The 15,652-nt window shown below is 49.0% G+C and overlaps 2 protein-coding genes across 10 annotated transcripts in view; both read left to right on the top strand.

The window, feature by feature from the left end:
• The window catches only part of LOC122369873 (AN1-type zinc finger protein 1-like), a 52,308-nt gene extending 36,864 nt beyond the window's left edge, over positions 1–15,444 (top strand). The window contains exons 1-5 of one of the 9 annotated variants that reach the window (XM_043344973.1): positions 10,875–10,921; positions 11,429–11,531; positions 11,935–12,226; positions 13,772–13,930; positions 14,532–15,444. In XM_043344973.1, the coding sequence (XP_043200908.1) occupies positions 13,772–13,930; positions 14,532–15,194 (822 nt within the window). In that variant the 5' untranslated portion in view covers positions 10,875–10,921; positions 11,429–11,531; positions 11,935–12,226 and the 3' untranslated portion in view covers positions 15,195–15,444. Of the gene's footprint in view, positions 1–10,858; positions 11,236–11,428; positions 12,227–13,771; positions 13,931–14,531 lie in introns of those variants that run through there. The other 8 variants (XM_043344971.1, XM_043344966.1, XM_043344968.1 and 5 more) reach the window with 8 other exon arrangements.
• Positions 124–9,858, top strand: LOC122369872 (mitochondrial ornithine transporter 1-like). The gene is made up of 2 exons (XM_043344965.1): positions 124–281; positions 7,879–9,858. The coding sequence occupies exon 2, from the start codon at positions 7,911–7,913 to the stop codon at positions 8,820–8,822; it is 912 nt and encodes a 303-aa protein (XP_043200900.1). The 5' UTR covers positions 124–281; positions 7,879–7,910; the 3' UTR covers positions 8,823–9,858.
• Positions 15,445–15,652: the final 208 nt, after the last annotated feature.

Here is a 15,652-nt window from a genome sequence, read left to right as displayed (position 1 = left end):
TGAATGAATAGAACTGGAAAAATGTTGCATGAATCTTATTTTCTTATGTTGGTGGAATTCCTTCGACTGATAAAATTTAATTCTACAATAACGACGCAGTAGTTTCATATGTGAAAATCAGCGAGGCGCGCATTGTTTACCATTCATTTCCCTCTTTGATACGCGCCAAGTCGCACAAATTGCTCCTGGCGGCGCTAGGAGTGCATGGTTTCTTTTCAATTTCATATATTGGTGGGGTGCGCGAGTTGATGCAGATTTCACTTTGTTTTAAACAAGTAGAGGCAAGTAACTTTGCATTTTTTGGTCTATCTTATTCTTCTCTCTTGATATGCATTTTACACTATTCTTATCTCAATCTAGATTTTTGCGTTTTTAGTATGGCATAGGTAGCATGAATCTATTTGGTTGAATTTCATCCTTGAAGGCATAGCTATTCTGCCAAATTAGTTGCTGTGATACCTATGCTGCAATATTCAAGAGTGTGGTTTCTGTTATATTCTTATGCTAAAATTTTTGTTTTTTGTTTTGTTGCTGCCTGCTTCCTACCATATTTGGATCACAAACAAAGAAATGCTGATACTGTAGTCACATGCCACTCAGACCATTATCTCTTGCTACCATTATAAATCTGCCTAGATTAAAAAGGGGAATATTTGTTTCTGGTCCCTAAAAAGCTGTTTCTGGGACCTAATTGCTGATCAGCCCCAAAATGCTTACTCGACCCTAATATCTGAATCTGGCACCTAATTGCTTCCACACAGCCTTAAGTTGCCAGATCGTCTAGTTGAACTCCGTATTTGCTGTTTGCTGATTCAGCACCAAAACCAAAACATCCAGTACCTATTTTATTCCACGTTTGCCTACCTAATTCGCGTAATCTTCCTGATTTTATGTATCCTAACAAACATGAACGTTGCATTCGGTGATGTCAAGTGCCATTTTCGCCAGTGGAGATAATGATTAATGCCATTTCTAGCCAAAAGAGAATCACTAGCCACCTATGGTGCAGCATAGCAAGACGCTCCTATACCAGCCCGCTATGTAGAGATTATTGCACCCTCAGCCATTTTAACGTGAAAAGTTTGGATCCGTCACTTCCAGCCAGGCTCTCAGGTCATAAACTGGAGTAAAGCAAAATGTCAACTCTGAACAGACATGCCACGCAACCGGCCCTCTTTTCAATAGCTTTCTGCAATCATCGTCTGACTCCATCTCGATCAAACGCAGCATCCGGTTTCTACAGGGGCGTTTGACTGACAGGCCACACAATAACCAAAAACAAAATCAAAGCTTCATGCACACATAAGTAAGAAACGGATGAAAAAGGCACAACCACGGCACAACTCTGCGCGGCAAACAACGGACAATGTCCCACGCAAGATCTCGCGTTTCTTCAGCGGCCTTGAACGGAATGAAAACATTACCTACATTTCTTTTTTGGAGCTATTTGATGACGTCAAAAAATGCAATACCCGTTTTAATGGTGAAAATCGAGACAATTACTCACAAAAATGTTTCCCTTTAAGCATTACAAATAAATACTTTTAAATATTAAAATGACATTGTTTTTTTCGAACAAATCAATATTATTTGCTTACTTAAACGTCATATACAATGCTGAGATCACTACGGGGCTGTCTTAGAGTGTAGCTGCACTGGCAACCTTTAGGCTAGACTCCAGGGGTCATTATACCAGAACAACATGATTCTACCAGCCAGTAGTTCATTTTTCTACTAGATTGGTGCTACGCTCAGCATTTAGGTGCCAGATTCAGAAAAAAGAGTAAGGCGTACCGATGAATAGGTGCCAGAAACAGCTAATTAAGGTCATTTTCCATGATTGGTGCTGGTATCCACCAAATAGGTGCTGAGGACCAATTTTGGGGCGAGTCAGCTTTTAGGTGCCAGAAATAGCTTTTCTGGGACGCAATTAAATGGCGTCCGATTAAAAATAAGAACATAAAAGGAACAGGAAAGAATGTGACTCTTGTCTTTAGCAATGTTATCCTCTATAATTACATGCTTGAAGATCATTAATCTTATGGCCATCCTGATTTTTGTGATTGTTTGTCTGGGATCTGTGCAAATGTCTGTTGTTTAGGTACCATTGCAACACATTTCTTCAGCTATAATTACCAAGTTAATTTTGCTGTTTGCTGTGGACAAAAACTGTGTCATGTAATTGACTACCTATGGTTCATCCTCAATGGAAAAAAGGCTGTATGGTCCATTGGGGTAGCTTTTTTAGGTTCTTTTATAGGTTAAGCAAGTATGGGAATTCCTAGACAGGATGAGCTAGAGCTGGGACTCTCAGAAAGGATAAGGCAGTACTGGAATTCTAAGACAGGATGCTGTCAGTGCTGTTATTCTTAGACTGGATGAGACAGTAGGGCGGGTCGATGAAAAAAGTTTTCAAGTGAAGAGCGATTTTCCTACGGGCTGATCCATAAAACGGTTAAAACATATTTTTTGCGAATTTTTGAAAAGGAACTGGGCGCGCCGTACACGGTTTTTCGAGACCACTTTTGCTAATTTTTCTCGTTGTTTGCAAAATTTAGTAGGAAAAAATCGAGAAAGATACTATATTTACTACTTTCCTAGTTCTACATGCTTACCCCCACCTCTTCACAAAGTTTGGAAACCCCAGTGGCAGAATCGTGCTCAGAATAGCGATTAGCATCGGCGATCTGAGCGCAACGAAACCAGCGCCATCTATTGAGCGAGTTTGGCATAACATTGGTTTTGACGGCTTTCCGACCGTTAAAGGGACCCTCCCACCTTCAAAAAAGTTTATGAATTGGCATGAAAGTGATGTCGCTCGGTTCAGAAAGAGCGAAAACGAATATCTACCAAATTTCACCGAAAAATATTCACCGGTTTTCAAGATATTAGACTTTTACTTTTGTTTACTTTTTTGGGATCTCCGCTGTTTCTAGCGACTTTATTTTAGAAGTGCGGCATTTGCGGCAGATGTTGCGCGCAAATAGCATATACCACCGCGTGCTACAAACGTTTTAGTCAAACATTTAAAAATCGTTAGATATCAGCGCTGACGTCACACATTCAGAGGGGTATTCCTAAGCATTAGCCCCTCTGAATCAAAATGCTGCAATTTTGAAATTCAATATTTCCGATTTAAGGCATTTCTCGATGTTGTGAGTGCCGAAACCGGTAATTGTGACCCAGGGACCCCATTTTGGCTATCTCAACTCAAATCTAATGTTAAGGTGGGAGGGTCCCTTTAAAAGCTGACGCAGCCGCTGCCAGGGTATATTGCCGCTGCCACGTCGGGTATATGGTGTTCTTTGGTGTTCCTAGGTGTCTGGTGTTCCTTATTTGACACTAGGGGAGTTGCACCCATTCGATCCATATACTAAGTTGCTCCGGAAGCTATACCTATAGTGATTTCGCCAAGAAAACAGCGAGATGCTTAACTTTGATATATGTTTATCAGTTAAATTAAGTTTTGCAGACAGATAACATCAGTCCAAACCGTATGTTCATTTTTGAATGCAATGTAGCCAGCCACCTTACCGTCCTAGGACAGAAAATCACACTTCGATAATTGATTCAAACGCCGGCATGAGAGCGCTGCATTGCGTCCTGATGGCACACATGATGTAACTGAGACGTGCTCTCTTAATAACAACAGCGTATGCTGCCTAAGTTAGGAGCCGGACGGCTCGCTCCACTGCCTGAGTAGTGAGTATGGGTATGCACCGGATCGAAATTAATTTGCTAAGCAGCGGGTCGAAGGTCACCCTCTTCCAGCGAGATTGCTATTGGTGACTCTGTAACGCGTTTTTTGGACCGATCTATGAGCTGCATGTAGTGCATGACTTGTTTATTGCAAAATGCTGATAGAATCGCATATCTTTGTCTCCTGCCTCATTCACTTCCTATACTTTTTTGCCGTAAGTGTCTCGAGTCTTTTTATCACCATTCCTTAGTTCAGCATTCAGCAAGCATCGCAGCGTATGCACTGTTTGCTGGCTGTCTGTATCGGCTAGTGGCAGTCCAAAAAAGTTTCCTATAGTGAGCCCGGTACTTATTCCTGTCGATCACTGGGCAAATGACACAGACCGATGAGCTGAGAGGTCTCGCAATAGCGGGATGCTTTGGAGTAATCCGTCTCTGCAATGTTTACCTACTCCGTAATTTCGGACCACATTGGGAAATAGTGAACAACATTGAACTCGGTGATACTTCGAAGCTGGTCAATATATGTTGTATGATGGGCGATCGCGACGGAATACGTAACTTGCAAGCTGCCAACGTAAGCCATTTTACCAAATTCAAGGGCTCAAGCTTCCTTACTGACAGCTACCTCAGGATTTGTCAAGAGGTGACGTCTGCTTCCGGGCTGTTCAGAAGTGTTCTCTGATCTGGACTGCATGGCGTTGCCCGAAACGGCACGAACGGTTCCTGCTCGATGCACAGGCACTCTTAGTAAATGGTCCACTGATCGGCGCGGCTTTAGTCCAGTGGCTTTTCCACAAGTCTTGTAAACTTGTTTAATAATTTGGCCCTTGTCTGATTTTGGTGTAAAATAGAATAAGCACTGACTACCGGCTCATTTACTGAAGCAATATGCTCGTCCAGCAGGCTCGTCCTAGCCGATGATCCAGCACGGCCATCCTATTTATCATGATAAACGACGCATCCTTATGCACGTAAAATGCAGAAGGGCATTTCCTTTGTAATCACTTGCCTATCCGAGAACAGAATGTGAAGTGTCACCGAGAACCACCACGCGGCATTAGTTCCGTTTCGACATGGAGGCTCCTTTCCACTAACTGCAACAATGTCACATGATTGGGATCACAAATTGCGCCGGCGACCGCTTAGCAGCTACTACTGCGGTTATTATGAGGTCAGTTTCCCTCAAAGCTCGATGCTCCACTGCTTGTTGCGGTGGCCCAGCCCCAATAGGTCATCAAAATGGGATCTGATGGTCCGATGAGAACGCGCGACTCGGGCAGTGATATGATACGCGGATCGCCGATCAGCAGGATACCTCGCAACTCATCCTCAGTCTGCTGTCAGATGAAGCCGGGCTAACTTAGTACTTGTTCTGCAATTGAGCTGCTACTGTTCAGTTCTAACACTAGGTTTGCATTAACAAAAGGTTAAATTTACATGCAAGAATATAATCGAAGCCAAAACTGAAAATAATGCTGCTGAAGTCTCAGCGCAGAATTAAATGACTAATAGGTCCAGCGGACACTATCGCACTTGGCGAATAATGGCTGTGCTAAAGTCAGGTGAACCCTAATATGTAAATTTCATGGCTAATTTAATTGCAATTGACAGCTTTCACGCTATATACGCTCCTGTGCCTCACGTTTTTTCATCAGCGTCCTAAGATCGCATCAGCAGAATGCATACTGTCTCGACCGACGCAAGGTTAACAGTCCTCTCAAGAGATGGCGCTGCGATCGAGTTGCGGAAAACCGATACAGAGAGCATGGCACCATGGCCACAGTTAGAGAGATACAGCCAACAGACTTACAGAATAGGTTGAGGAATAGCTGAAGTTTCGAGGTATATATTTGAAAATAATTAATTATATGATATTTGTGCTCAAAACTCGCGTGCAGTGAAAATGTAGCGAAAAACCCGGTTGATTAATTGGCTGCGGCGACCCGCAACCTGGCAACCTCAACCAAAAAAATTGAAAAAATTCACACAGTCTTCTTGTGACATGCTCCGTAGGAATTTCGGTCTTCATTTTGTGTCCTCGAAAAAAAGTTCTCGGATGACCCGCCCTAATGAGACAGTACTACATAAATTATCAGGCCAGATAAGCCAGTACATATCAATATTGGAACTCTGTGGGTTTATCCTCAGACAGGATATGCCAGTGCTGAGTTCTCAGACAGGGCAAGCGAATACCAGGTAAGGTAGCTTTTGGCAACTCAAAGTTACATACATGGTAAATGCTATATTGTATATTTTGTATAATTTATTGTGTGGGAAGTCACAATAATGACAATGGGAATAGAAGAAGTGACAAAGATCCATGTCAAATGATGTTTAAGGTACCTACTGTCCCAGTGCAAGAACACTGTAAATATTTTACCCTGTATTCTGTATGTGTGCACCAAATATCTCATTGGATGATGGCATATGACATATGTAAGTTTGTTTTGGTATATTTTTTAAGGTTAGATATTACCCAAACTTTGGGTAATAAGTTGATATGCTGCACTGCAGTGTTCCACCCACTGTAGAACCATACAATGCTGCATGGGAGCTGCTAGCAATTTGTTTGCCCTCTCTGCTCGACCCTCCCTGGTGCTCGACCCTCCCCTCTGCTCGACCCTTCTCTCTGCTCGACTGCCCTTCTACTCGACCCTTCCCTCTACTCGACCCTCCCCTCTGATCGACTGTTCTCTCGGCTCGACCGTCCCGTCCGCTCGAGCGTACTCTCCGCTCGACCCTCCTCTCAGCTGGACCGTCCTCTCTGCTCGACCCTTTCCTCTGATCGGTCCAGCATAGCATGCTGCGGAATTGGCTTTGTGTTCCCACTCGGTGCAGCTGTTGAATGCAGCAGAGGGCGTTCAAAAAACGATCGAGCCCGGAAGGAAAACCGATAGTTCCTGGGGCGGTGCGGCGGCCGGCTGTTTCTGACCACGTGGCCCGGCATGGAACGGACACGTGTGACGCCAACGGCGAGGGTTTGTCGACGCGACGTGGCACGGGATAGTCCGACATCGTATCTGTGGGCGCTGAGCAGCCGGCTGGCTGCCCCGAAGGGATAGCAGGCACGGGATAAAGTAAACAGAGCACTTAGAAAACAGGTTAACATATGACAGGAGGGCGGGTAGACAGGGCTGCGGAGTCGATGGATTTTCGGCGACTCCGACTCCGACATCGACTCCGGCTTTCAAAAACCAGCTCCGACTCCGACTCCGACTCCGGGCAGAATTGTCGACTCCGACCGACTCCAACTCCCGATTCCGACTCCGCAGACCTAGCAGGACTGCGGAGTCGACAGATTTGCGGTGACTTCGACTCCGACTCCGGCTCGGGTTTCTAAAATCGACTCCGACTCCGACTCCGACTCCGGTCACAACTGTCGACTCCGACCGACTCCGACTCCGACTCCGCAGCCCTGCGGGTAGATCAGAGAGGTGAAGGGACATAGAGAACCTTTAAAGCCGCGTTCAGCTGATCAATTAGCACGGAAAGTTTTTTTTTTTTTGCCCAATAGCCCAGTCATGTAAGTCAATCAATATCTTATCCTACTTGATGCAGTCTCCAACATTGAGTTTCGCACTCTCGTTTGCGTGAGGGATGCGACATGACCGTGAGGTGACGTATGACCGGACGGCTGGCATAAGACATTGTATGCACCGCATCACGGAGCCTTCGATATCGGAAACTCTTTCACTCATTCAGCATGCAGCTGCAAAACTATTACAATGAGTCGTATTGAGTAGTAATGACGATAACCGATGCCTTTTAAACGTCCGGTATTAAATCGAAGACCGTTGAGTTAGTTCGGATTATATGGATTTACGATGGAGGTAATCTTTGGAAACTTATTCGTGCATGAATATACAGAGAAGTGACTATCGTTGGCGGGGAAGGGTGGATCCGGATAACCATCGCTCGAATTTCAATTGTCTCACCATCTGGCATCTGCATCACAGTGAACCGTCACAACGGCATAAGATAATTAGGCAATTACACATCTTGTGTACTTGTTTATTTGTTTAACGTTGGTATTGATGCGGAACTTCCGCATTCTGGAATTCTGTGCGGAAGCGTTCGATGGACGACAACGGCCATATTTAAAGGTTATGTTTTATACCAGACATGCCGGTAGGATGGCCTGTATAACGCCCTTACGTGCCTCTGTGCTGCTGACAGTGGTGCGTGCGGACGGAGCGCCGGCGGCAGCCATGAGTCTGGCAGCGGAGGAGTTCCACACAGACACCGGCGGCGCCCACTACCGGGACGGCGCCATCGACCTGGTGGCCGGCTCGATGGGCGGCGTGGCCAGCGTGCTGGTCGGACAGCCGCTCGACACCGTCAAGGTAAAGATGCAGGCCTTCCCGGAGGTTCACACCAACCTGCTGGGCTGCTTCCGCACCACGTTCGCCGGCGACGGTCTGCGCGGTCTGTACGCCGGCACGGTGCCCGCGCTGGCAGCCAACGTGGCAGAGAACTCGGTGCTCTTCTGCGCGTACGGCTTCTGCCAGAAGCTGGTGGCCCGAGTGACGCGCACGCCCGACGTGGCCGAGCTTTCCGTGATCGGGAACGCCACGGCCGGCTTCGTGGCGGCGTTCTTCTCGTCGTTCACGCTGTGTCCCACCGAGCTGGTCAAGTGCCGGCTGCAGGCGATGCGTGAGACACACGGCCAGCTGGACGTGGGTCCGTTCGGACTCACCAAGCGGATCCTGCGCGCCGAGGGCGTGCCGGGCCTGTTCCGCGGCCTCACCGCCACCATGGCCAGGGAGATGCCCGGCTACTTTTTCTTTTTCGGTGGCTACGAGGCGACGCGCGCCCTGCTGACGCCGGCGGGTCTGACCAAGGACGAGATCGGCGCGGCGCGGACGATCGTGGCCGGCGGTGTGGGCGGTATCATGCTCTGGGTGGCCATCTTCCCGGCTGACGTGGTCAAGTCGCGCATCCAGGTGGAGGGTTCGCGCGAGCCGATGTTGCGCGTGATGCGCACCATCCTGCAGAAGGAGGGCGTACTGGCGCTGTACAACGGGCTCGGACCGACGCTGCTCCGCACCTTCCCCGCCACGGGCGTGCTCTTTCTGGCCTACGAGCTGACCAAGAAGAGCCTGCACAGCCTCTTCGGCTGACCGCGGCCGGACTATCATCTGAGACGTCGTATGTGCCTTGTGCCCAGATCGATACGCTTTTAGGAAAGATCTACTCTAGGTGCCTTAGAGGGTTCATAGCGCCTTTGCAGTAGCGCCTTTGCAGTTTTCATAGCAATGGTATGTTCAGGGATCGAAACTCTGCCAGTTTTTTATGTTTATTTTTAGATGCAGTAGCCCCTTACACCATAAGGGTTGCTCATTTAGCATTTAGGTATGTGATACCCAGACGTTTTTCGTAGTTTCCTTGACCTGCGCGTGGCCATACATTGGTGTTAATGCTTCTAGTGAGGTCAAGAAAACTAATAAGGCTTCGAGAATATATATGCTAGCATTGTCTGGTTTCATCTGAAACACCTTGGATTCGGTGTTCAAGGGATGCGGATTTTTCAGCGGTACTTTAACAGCATTTGACCGGAATGATAACTATTCATGACATGTAGTGCCTTGCAGGTTGATATTGCGAAATGGTGCATTAATGCATTTCATATCCACTGTATCTTGCAATTAGCAATGGAATGCGGGTGCCTATGCGTCTCAGGCTGACATGTTTCTGTTGGTGCTGATGGTAAACTGGTGAGCGGTATAGTTACAGAGATTGCCATGAATGTGTGTCGCTTCAGCGACAGATCTGAGCTTAGCCTTTTGGCCAAATTTTATATGCCCTGCATTTTTCAACGAGACAACTTGATGAGTCATGTTAGGACTCGGATAAAAATGTGATTTCAAGTGCCAAAATGTTTATCCTGTGGGGTCGATGTTACGTCGTGCGACTCTATGTCATGTAGCCACTAGCCAGTATGTCTTAGATACGATCGAAAGGAGGGATCATTTATGATATTTGTAGATTTGTAGTCGCCTTGCTAGGTCGCCTTGATGTGAAGGGAAATCGTGTGTACCTGTACAGCCGCTGGCTGAACAGAAAAGACCTATGTGGTTTTATGTAACCTGCGCTGCTGCATAGAGCGTACTTATGAAAAGACTACAGTGAATGACGAATAAATGAAAGCCCGATTCACGTTTTAGTTTTGTTGCTGAGCACTTGTTTCTTCATATGATTCGTATGGAAAGTACATGGCTTTTGGCCATAGGAGCTAATACTACTTGAAGTATTATGAAAATGTTTTTTTTTTTCTTTTTGCCGAAAATGGTTATGAGATGAGTGGTTGTTGAGCCGGCTCACAAACCGAAAATTGTTGTTGTGAGCTGTAGCGGATACGCCGTTGCACGTGTTTGGTTCGTCATTCGTGATAGAATGGGAAAGGCTTTATGGGGTTATGAGCCTGCCACAAAGGCGTATCAACATTTTGTGATTGGCGAGCAATGAGCATATTAAATGATATAGGGCATTGGACGGTATCTGTGCATGTCTATGTATGGATTTGGTTGGAGTGTTGGCAAGGGCGCGGGAACTACTTTCAGACTAGGAGGGGGGGGGGGGGGGGGCACGCCAGAATGGAGATCAACCTAGGGTACCCCCACAGATCTAGTTTTCTCACCGGTTTTAGGCCACTTATTTTTCATCCCTTAGCTTTTTCAGCAAAAACGAAAACATTTGCAAAAAAGGTGCGGTATTCCGTCTCAAAGTTGTGGGGCACCGCCCTCGCGGCCCCAGAGTTGGGGGGGGGGGGGGGGCCAGCTGCCCCTACTGCTCCCCGGTTCCCGCGCCATGATGTTTGGGAACTTACACGCAAGCTTACACGAATGAGGGAGAGAAAGAATAGTGGAGTTATGAACTTGAAAGTTGAAGGCACACATGAACAACATATACCCTGGCATTATAATTGCTCTCAATTTTGTTATCTGCTTTGCGGCTTTGCCCTATATACCCTCAGGGTATATAGGGCCTTGAGGGTATATAGAACTTGTATAGAACAACATATACCCTGGCTTTGCCCGCTGGCACTGCCCTTTTAGTGCCGGATATTCGGCGTCAATGTCGGTGAAATGTCAGTGAAATAGATGACTCAAAGTTTTGCAGTACAGTAGCACTACACTTTTCACGTATATGACGCAGCGGCTTCAATGATTTTCACAGTGGATTTTCACTGTCTGTTTCCGGGGAGCATTCCGGTCTAGGGGTAAGATACTTGCCTCTAGATTCGGCCATCCGGGTTCGATTCCCGGGCGATGCACGTGGCATTGCCGCTACCTGACCGCTTGGAACAGCGTGAGAGTTCCGGTTAGCACCTTGGTCCACTGGATGTGGTGCTTAACCCAATACCAACCTACCAACCTACCTGTCTGTTTCCATTTGATTCAAGGCCCTATATACTATTTGATTTCATGATTGGCATTTCAATTTGATTGGGGGTAGTCACTGGTCGGACCAGTTCAGTTCAAGTTTGGGAATTAAGTTCGAGAGAGGTGGGCTGATAAGAATAAGACCAAGACGGTAAAATACCTTGACAGTAAAATGACCAAATGTCTTTGAATTTTGAAATGTAGAGATGTGATAATTTACTTTATTTAGCCGATATTTAGCTACCTACCAGGTTTACTAGGTACCTACTTTTGAACTTGAATAATTCGCTCCCGAATAAGGTTTTGTTATGATGAAGCTGATGAAGCACCCCTTTGTCTTCCAGAAAATTGACTTTTTTTAATGGGTAATATTATATTTATTTGCTAGCACCAAGGTTCATAAAAGTGATCTGCAAATGCCTGTACCTAGTAGCAGGTAATCTCCCAGTAAGTAAGGTGCCTCCCTGGTGCCATTTTAGACCGGCTCAAGTGTTGCCGTTCTGGAGAGGCGGGAGAGGTGCCGTCGGGGCTCTTAACAGCGCACGCATCACTGTGTTACTCAAGAATAAATAATAGAAGTTAAAAAGTAACTACCTACCTACATAGCCTTATGATTGACGGGTTATATAACTTTTGAAGTCTTAGTAAAAGTGCCACAATTTGTGTTGCGAGCTCCAGGTACATGCCCTCAGGCCACCTGCCCCAAACAGCCATCCTAGAGTGCGCCTGGTGCCTGGTGGCTGGCAGACTGAGTGAGTACTGACTGTAGATTGTGCCCATTTGTGTTGGAGCAGAGCTTCTCTCCAAATTCTGACCTGCCCATATGCATCCCACATTCCCACTTTGCCAGGATGGACAGCCAGGTGCAGCGGGAGGGCCGTCTGATCGACATTGTGGATGAGGCGTGGCGGCGCGACACGCTGCCTGAGGAGGAGATCGCTGTGCCATTGTATGAGCTGCCTGACCCGGAGCCCGACAACAGCAACAACACGGAGAGTCTGCGCCAGCAGGAGCACACGTGGAACGAGCTGGCGCTGCAGCGGCTGGCTGAGCCGCGCCAGCCGGCTGACGGCGACGTCACCATCGGGGGACGGCTGTGAGCGGGCCGGAGCCACCGCTGGAGCAGCACTGACGGTTCCACGGTACGGGCTCCGACGAGTGCCCACCCCATGCTATCATGTACTTCAGGATGAGCTCTAACCTACTGTGGCACGGGACCCGTGGCTCTCACGATTCGCGAATCATACGAGCCTTGGCGCTACACAAGGTACTGTCATCATTAACCCGCGCACCGACGGGGGTCTGCGCCAACTTTGCACCGACGTGGGGGGGGGGCGGATGACCGCCCCCCCCCTGAGATCTCGAGAACGAAGCAAGATAGCGACAAGCGGTAAACGGCATCGGATACGCACGGACAAGGTCTACAATTTTTACTAAGGTCATTTTCAGGTCAGGTCAAAGATGACGTCACAGGGGTCGAAAAAGTCAAAATGGCGGCGCTAGATATGGAGAGAGTTTTTCTCGAATAACTTTCGAATTAGTCAAGATAGGAACAAACTAAGGGCATCATCGTGATCCTCTCGTCAATCCGCATCGAATGATATATTTGTTGACCTCGAAAGGTCAAGGTCAAAGGTTGACCTCAGGTCACGTGACCTCGAGGTCATCATGTATATCATTCGATGCGTCTTGACGAGCTGAACACAATGAGACCATCCGCGCGGCTGTATCTTGTTCCTGTACGGAGTTATTGGCAAAAAACCGCTGGTGACCTTTGATGACGTCACATGACCTTACAGCTGCCCAACAGCAAAACAGACCTCAAGGTAGTGAAGGTTGATCGTATATGAAGTGATGTATGGTATATGGGGCCATTCCGACCCGTTTTAGTGGTAAAAACAGGGAGTTGATTTTCCCCCATTGACTTATAATGGGGAGGTCGCGAAATTGACCTGACCTTAGGTCACCGACATCAAAATTCCGAGATATACAAATTGTAGCTACTAATGACCTAATAACATCCTGCGACTTTCAAAGGCCTCCGACATCTACTGTAGCTCTGGCACGGTGACAAAGTTGCAAAAAAGTGACTTGAGGTTGGTTCATTCAAAGTGACCTGGTGACCTGACCTTGAAAGTTAGGAGGTTCAAACTTGCACACCATGTGTAAAATTGATGAGAGAATAGTCATACCAAATTTCGCGGCGCTACGCGCCGCGGTTTTCCCGCTATCCGCGAAAAACCTCAGGGGGGGGGGGGCGGATATCCGCCCCCCCCCCGTCGGTGCGCGGGTTAAACGAGCTGATATTACCGGACTTTTACAGTGCGAGCTTATACGCTTATGAGCTTATACAACTTTTTCACGTCGCGAGCTCATTCGTAACTCTTTCACGGTACGGGTTTATACGGTCCCGTTTATGGTACGAGGCTATTGCGAACCCCTTTTGCCGTGCACGGTAATACGCAATTATTCCATGGCACGGGCCCATACGGACCTCTTTTGCGTTACAAACTCATTCGCAACCCTTCCACCGTACCAGCTCATGTGAACGTAACCGAACCGCCGTTTTCCTTTATGCCTGTATGACCGCTAAATTCTCAGAAGCGTTCATACAACCTTAGCGCTTTCTCTTCTCCTGCAAACAAGCTTCTTGTAGAAGTTCGAGAGTTTCTATTGTTTACCCTCAGATGGCCGAGCTGCCCACGCTGGGGGAGCAGTGTGGACTGGCCTCGTGCCGGCAGCTGGACTTCCTGCCCATCGCCTGCCAGCACTGCGCGCGCTCCTTCTGCCGAGACCACGCCTCCGCGGACGCCCACGGCTGCGACAAGCGGCCTGAGCCGGCCCAGGTGAGCCATGAGGGACGGTCGGCGGGACTGGGGACACACATACTGGGTCACATGGAGCTGAGAGTTGTGCCGTAAGGTCCCACCGAGGTGTATGTGGTTTGGATGTTTTGATTGGTAACAGGATGCTTGTGTGATACAGGCTTGGTGCTTTAATCGGTCCCTAGTTTTTTTTTTTTTTTTGCATGATTGTATTTAGAGGACATGATGAGAGGTTCGGAAAGACGGGTGATTTCGCGTCCCTCGTGTGTATGGTGTAGATGGAGCCGCTATTGGCGCTGCCGGGTATCAACCATCGCGCTAGGTGGCACTAGTGAGCTCCTGTGAGACCCGATGAGAGGCTGATGGGTCAGCCTGGTCAGCTGCCTACGGCTCCATGCGCAGCACTGAACTAAACCTTGAGCTCATCATTGAGTCGGGGATCGCAGAAATTCATCAGCGTCTTCCTTGCAACAATTTTCAATGTGGTTCACCCTTTTGGGTTTCCTTGGTACACATTTTACCGACGCACTGCGCGGTTCAGGGTCTCAGTAGATTCTAACTGAAATGTCGTAGCTCAGTCGCATTTCCACGCTGTTCCGACACTGTGTCCCCGTTCTCTCAGGCCGACCTATCGTCGAGCACGCGCATCTATGCGTGCCACGTCTCGGGCTGCGGGGCGGCTGAGCTGACGCCGGTGGTGTGTCCGGACTGCGGCCGGGGCTGCTGCCTGGCGCACCGCCACCCGGCCGGCCACGGCTGCGCCGCCTGGCAGGCGCAGCAGGCGGACGCCGCCCGCCGGCTGCCGGAGTTCCAGCGCGCCGCCGCGCTGCAGGCGGAGCGCCTGTCGGCCGCGCCGGTGGTGGTCAGCTCCGGCCGGTCGGAGCGCGCGCGGAAAACGGCGCGCCAGGTGCAGCTGATGCGTCTGAAGCAGCGCGCGGCGGGCGCCGGCTCGGTGCCGCTGGCCGACCGGCGCTACCTGCTGCTGGTGGCGCCCGGCGGCCGCGGCGCGCCCCGGCCCGTGTTCGTCAGTCGCCGCTGGACGCTGGGACGCGCCGTGGACGCGCTGACCGACCTGTGCGGCGCCTCCAACAATAACGACAGGACCGGCGGCCGGCGGCTGCTGCTGTACCGCTATACGGACGGCGGCCGGGTCGGGGACGCTATGGACACGGTGATTGAGGAGCTGCCGGACGGACAGATGGACAACGCCGAGACCGTGGTCCTCGAGTACGGTGACCCGGCCGACACGCACCGCAGCGATGTGACAAAGTATGAGCTCAAGTGACGCGTCCGCCCGCTGTCGTGTGCCGGGGGCTGACAAAGTGTCGCGTGATCTATCCTCTGGTATGTGCTTGGGGCGGGTATCTGGTCACATGATCGTGGTACGGCAACTACGTTCTGACGGACATAATTAGGAACAGGTTGACTATTCCTCTGCGCGCGTTTACATTGTATTGTTGCCGGAATGTTGAAGTTTCACTCGTATTCACTGCATGCTTCGTGTCCACATTGATTCAATAAACCCATTGTGCTAACGCTTTGTAATAATTCTCAGCGGTGATTAGATTTACGATATGTGTGGGCTTAGTTAACCCGCGCCCCGTAGGGGGAGGCCGAAACGCCCCCCCCCCCCCCCCCCACCTGTCCTTTTCCGTCGATATCTCCTAAACGGCTGGAGATATCGCCACCAAACTTTCAGGACCCCTCCGGGCATCAATTTTACACATTGTGACCAAAAAAATC

Source organism: Amphibalanus amphitrite, unplaced genomic scaffold (assembly GCF_019059575.1).
Source record: "Amphibalanus amphitrite isolate SeventyFive unplaced genomic scaffold, NRLGWU_Aamphi_draft 001081F_arrow, whole genome shotgun sequence".
NCBI lineage: Eukaryota > Metazoa > Arthropoda > Thecostraca > Balanomorpha > Balanidae > Amphibalanus > Amphibalanus amphitrite.
This window is presented reverse-complemented; position numbering and strand designations above follow the sequence as displayed.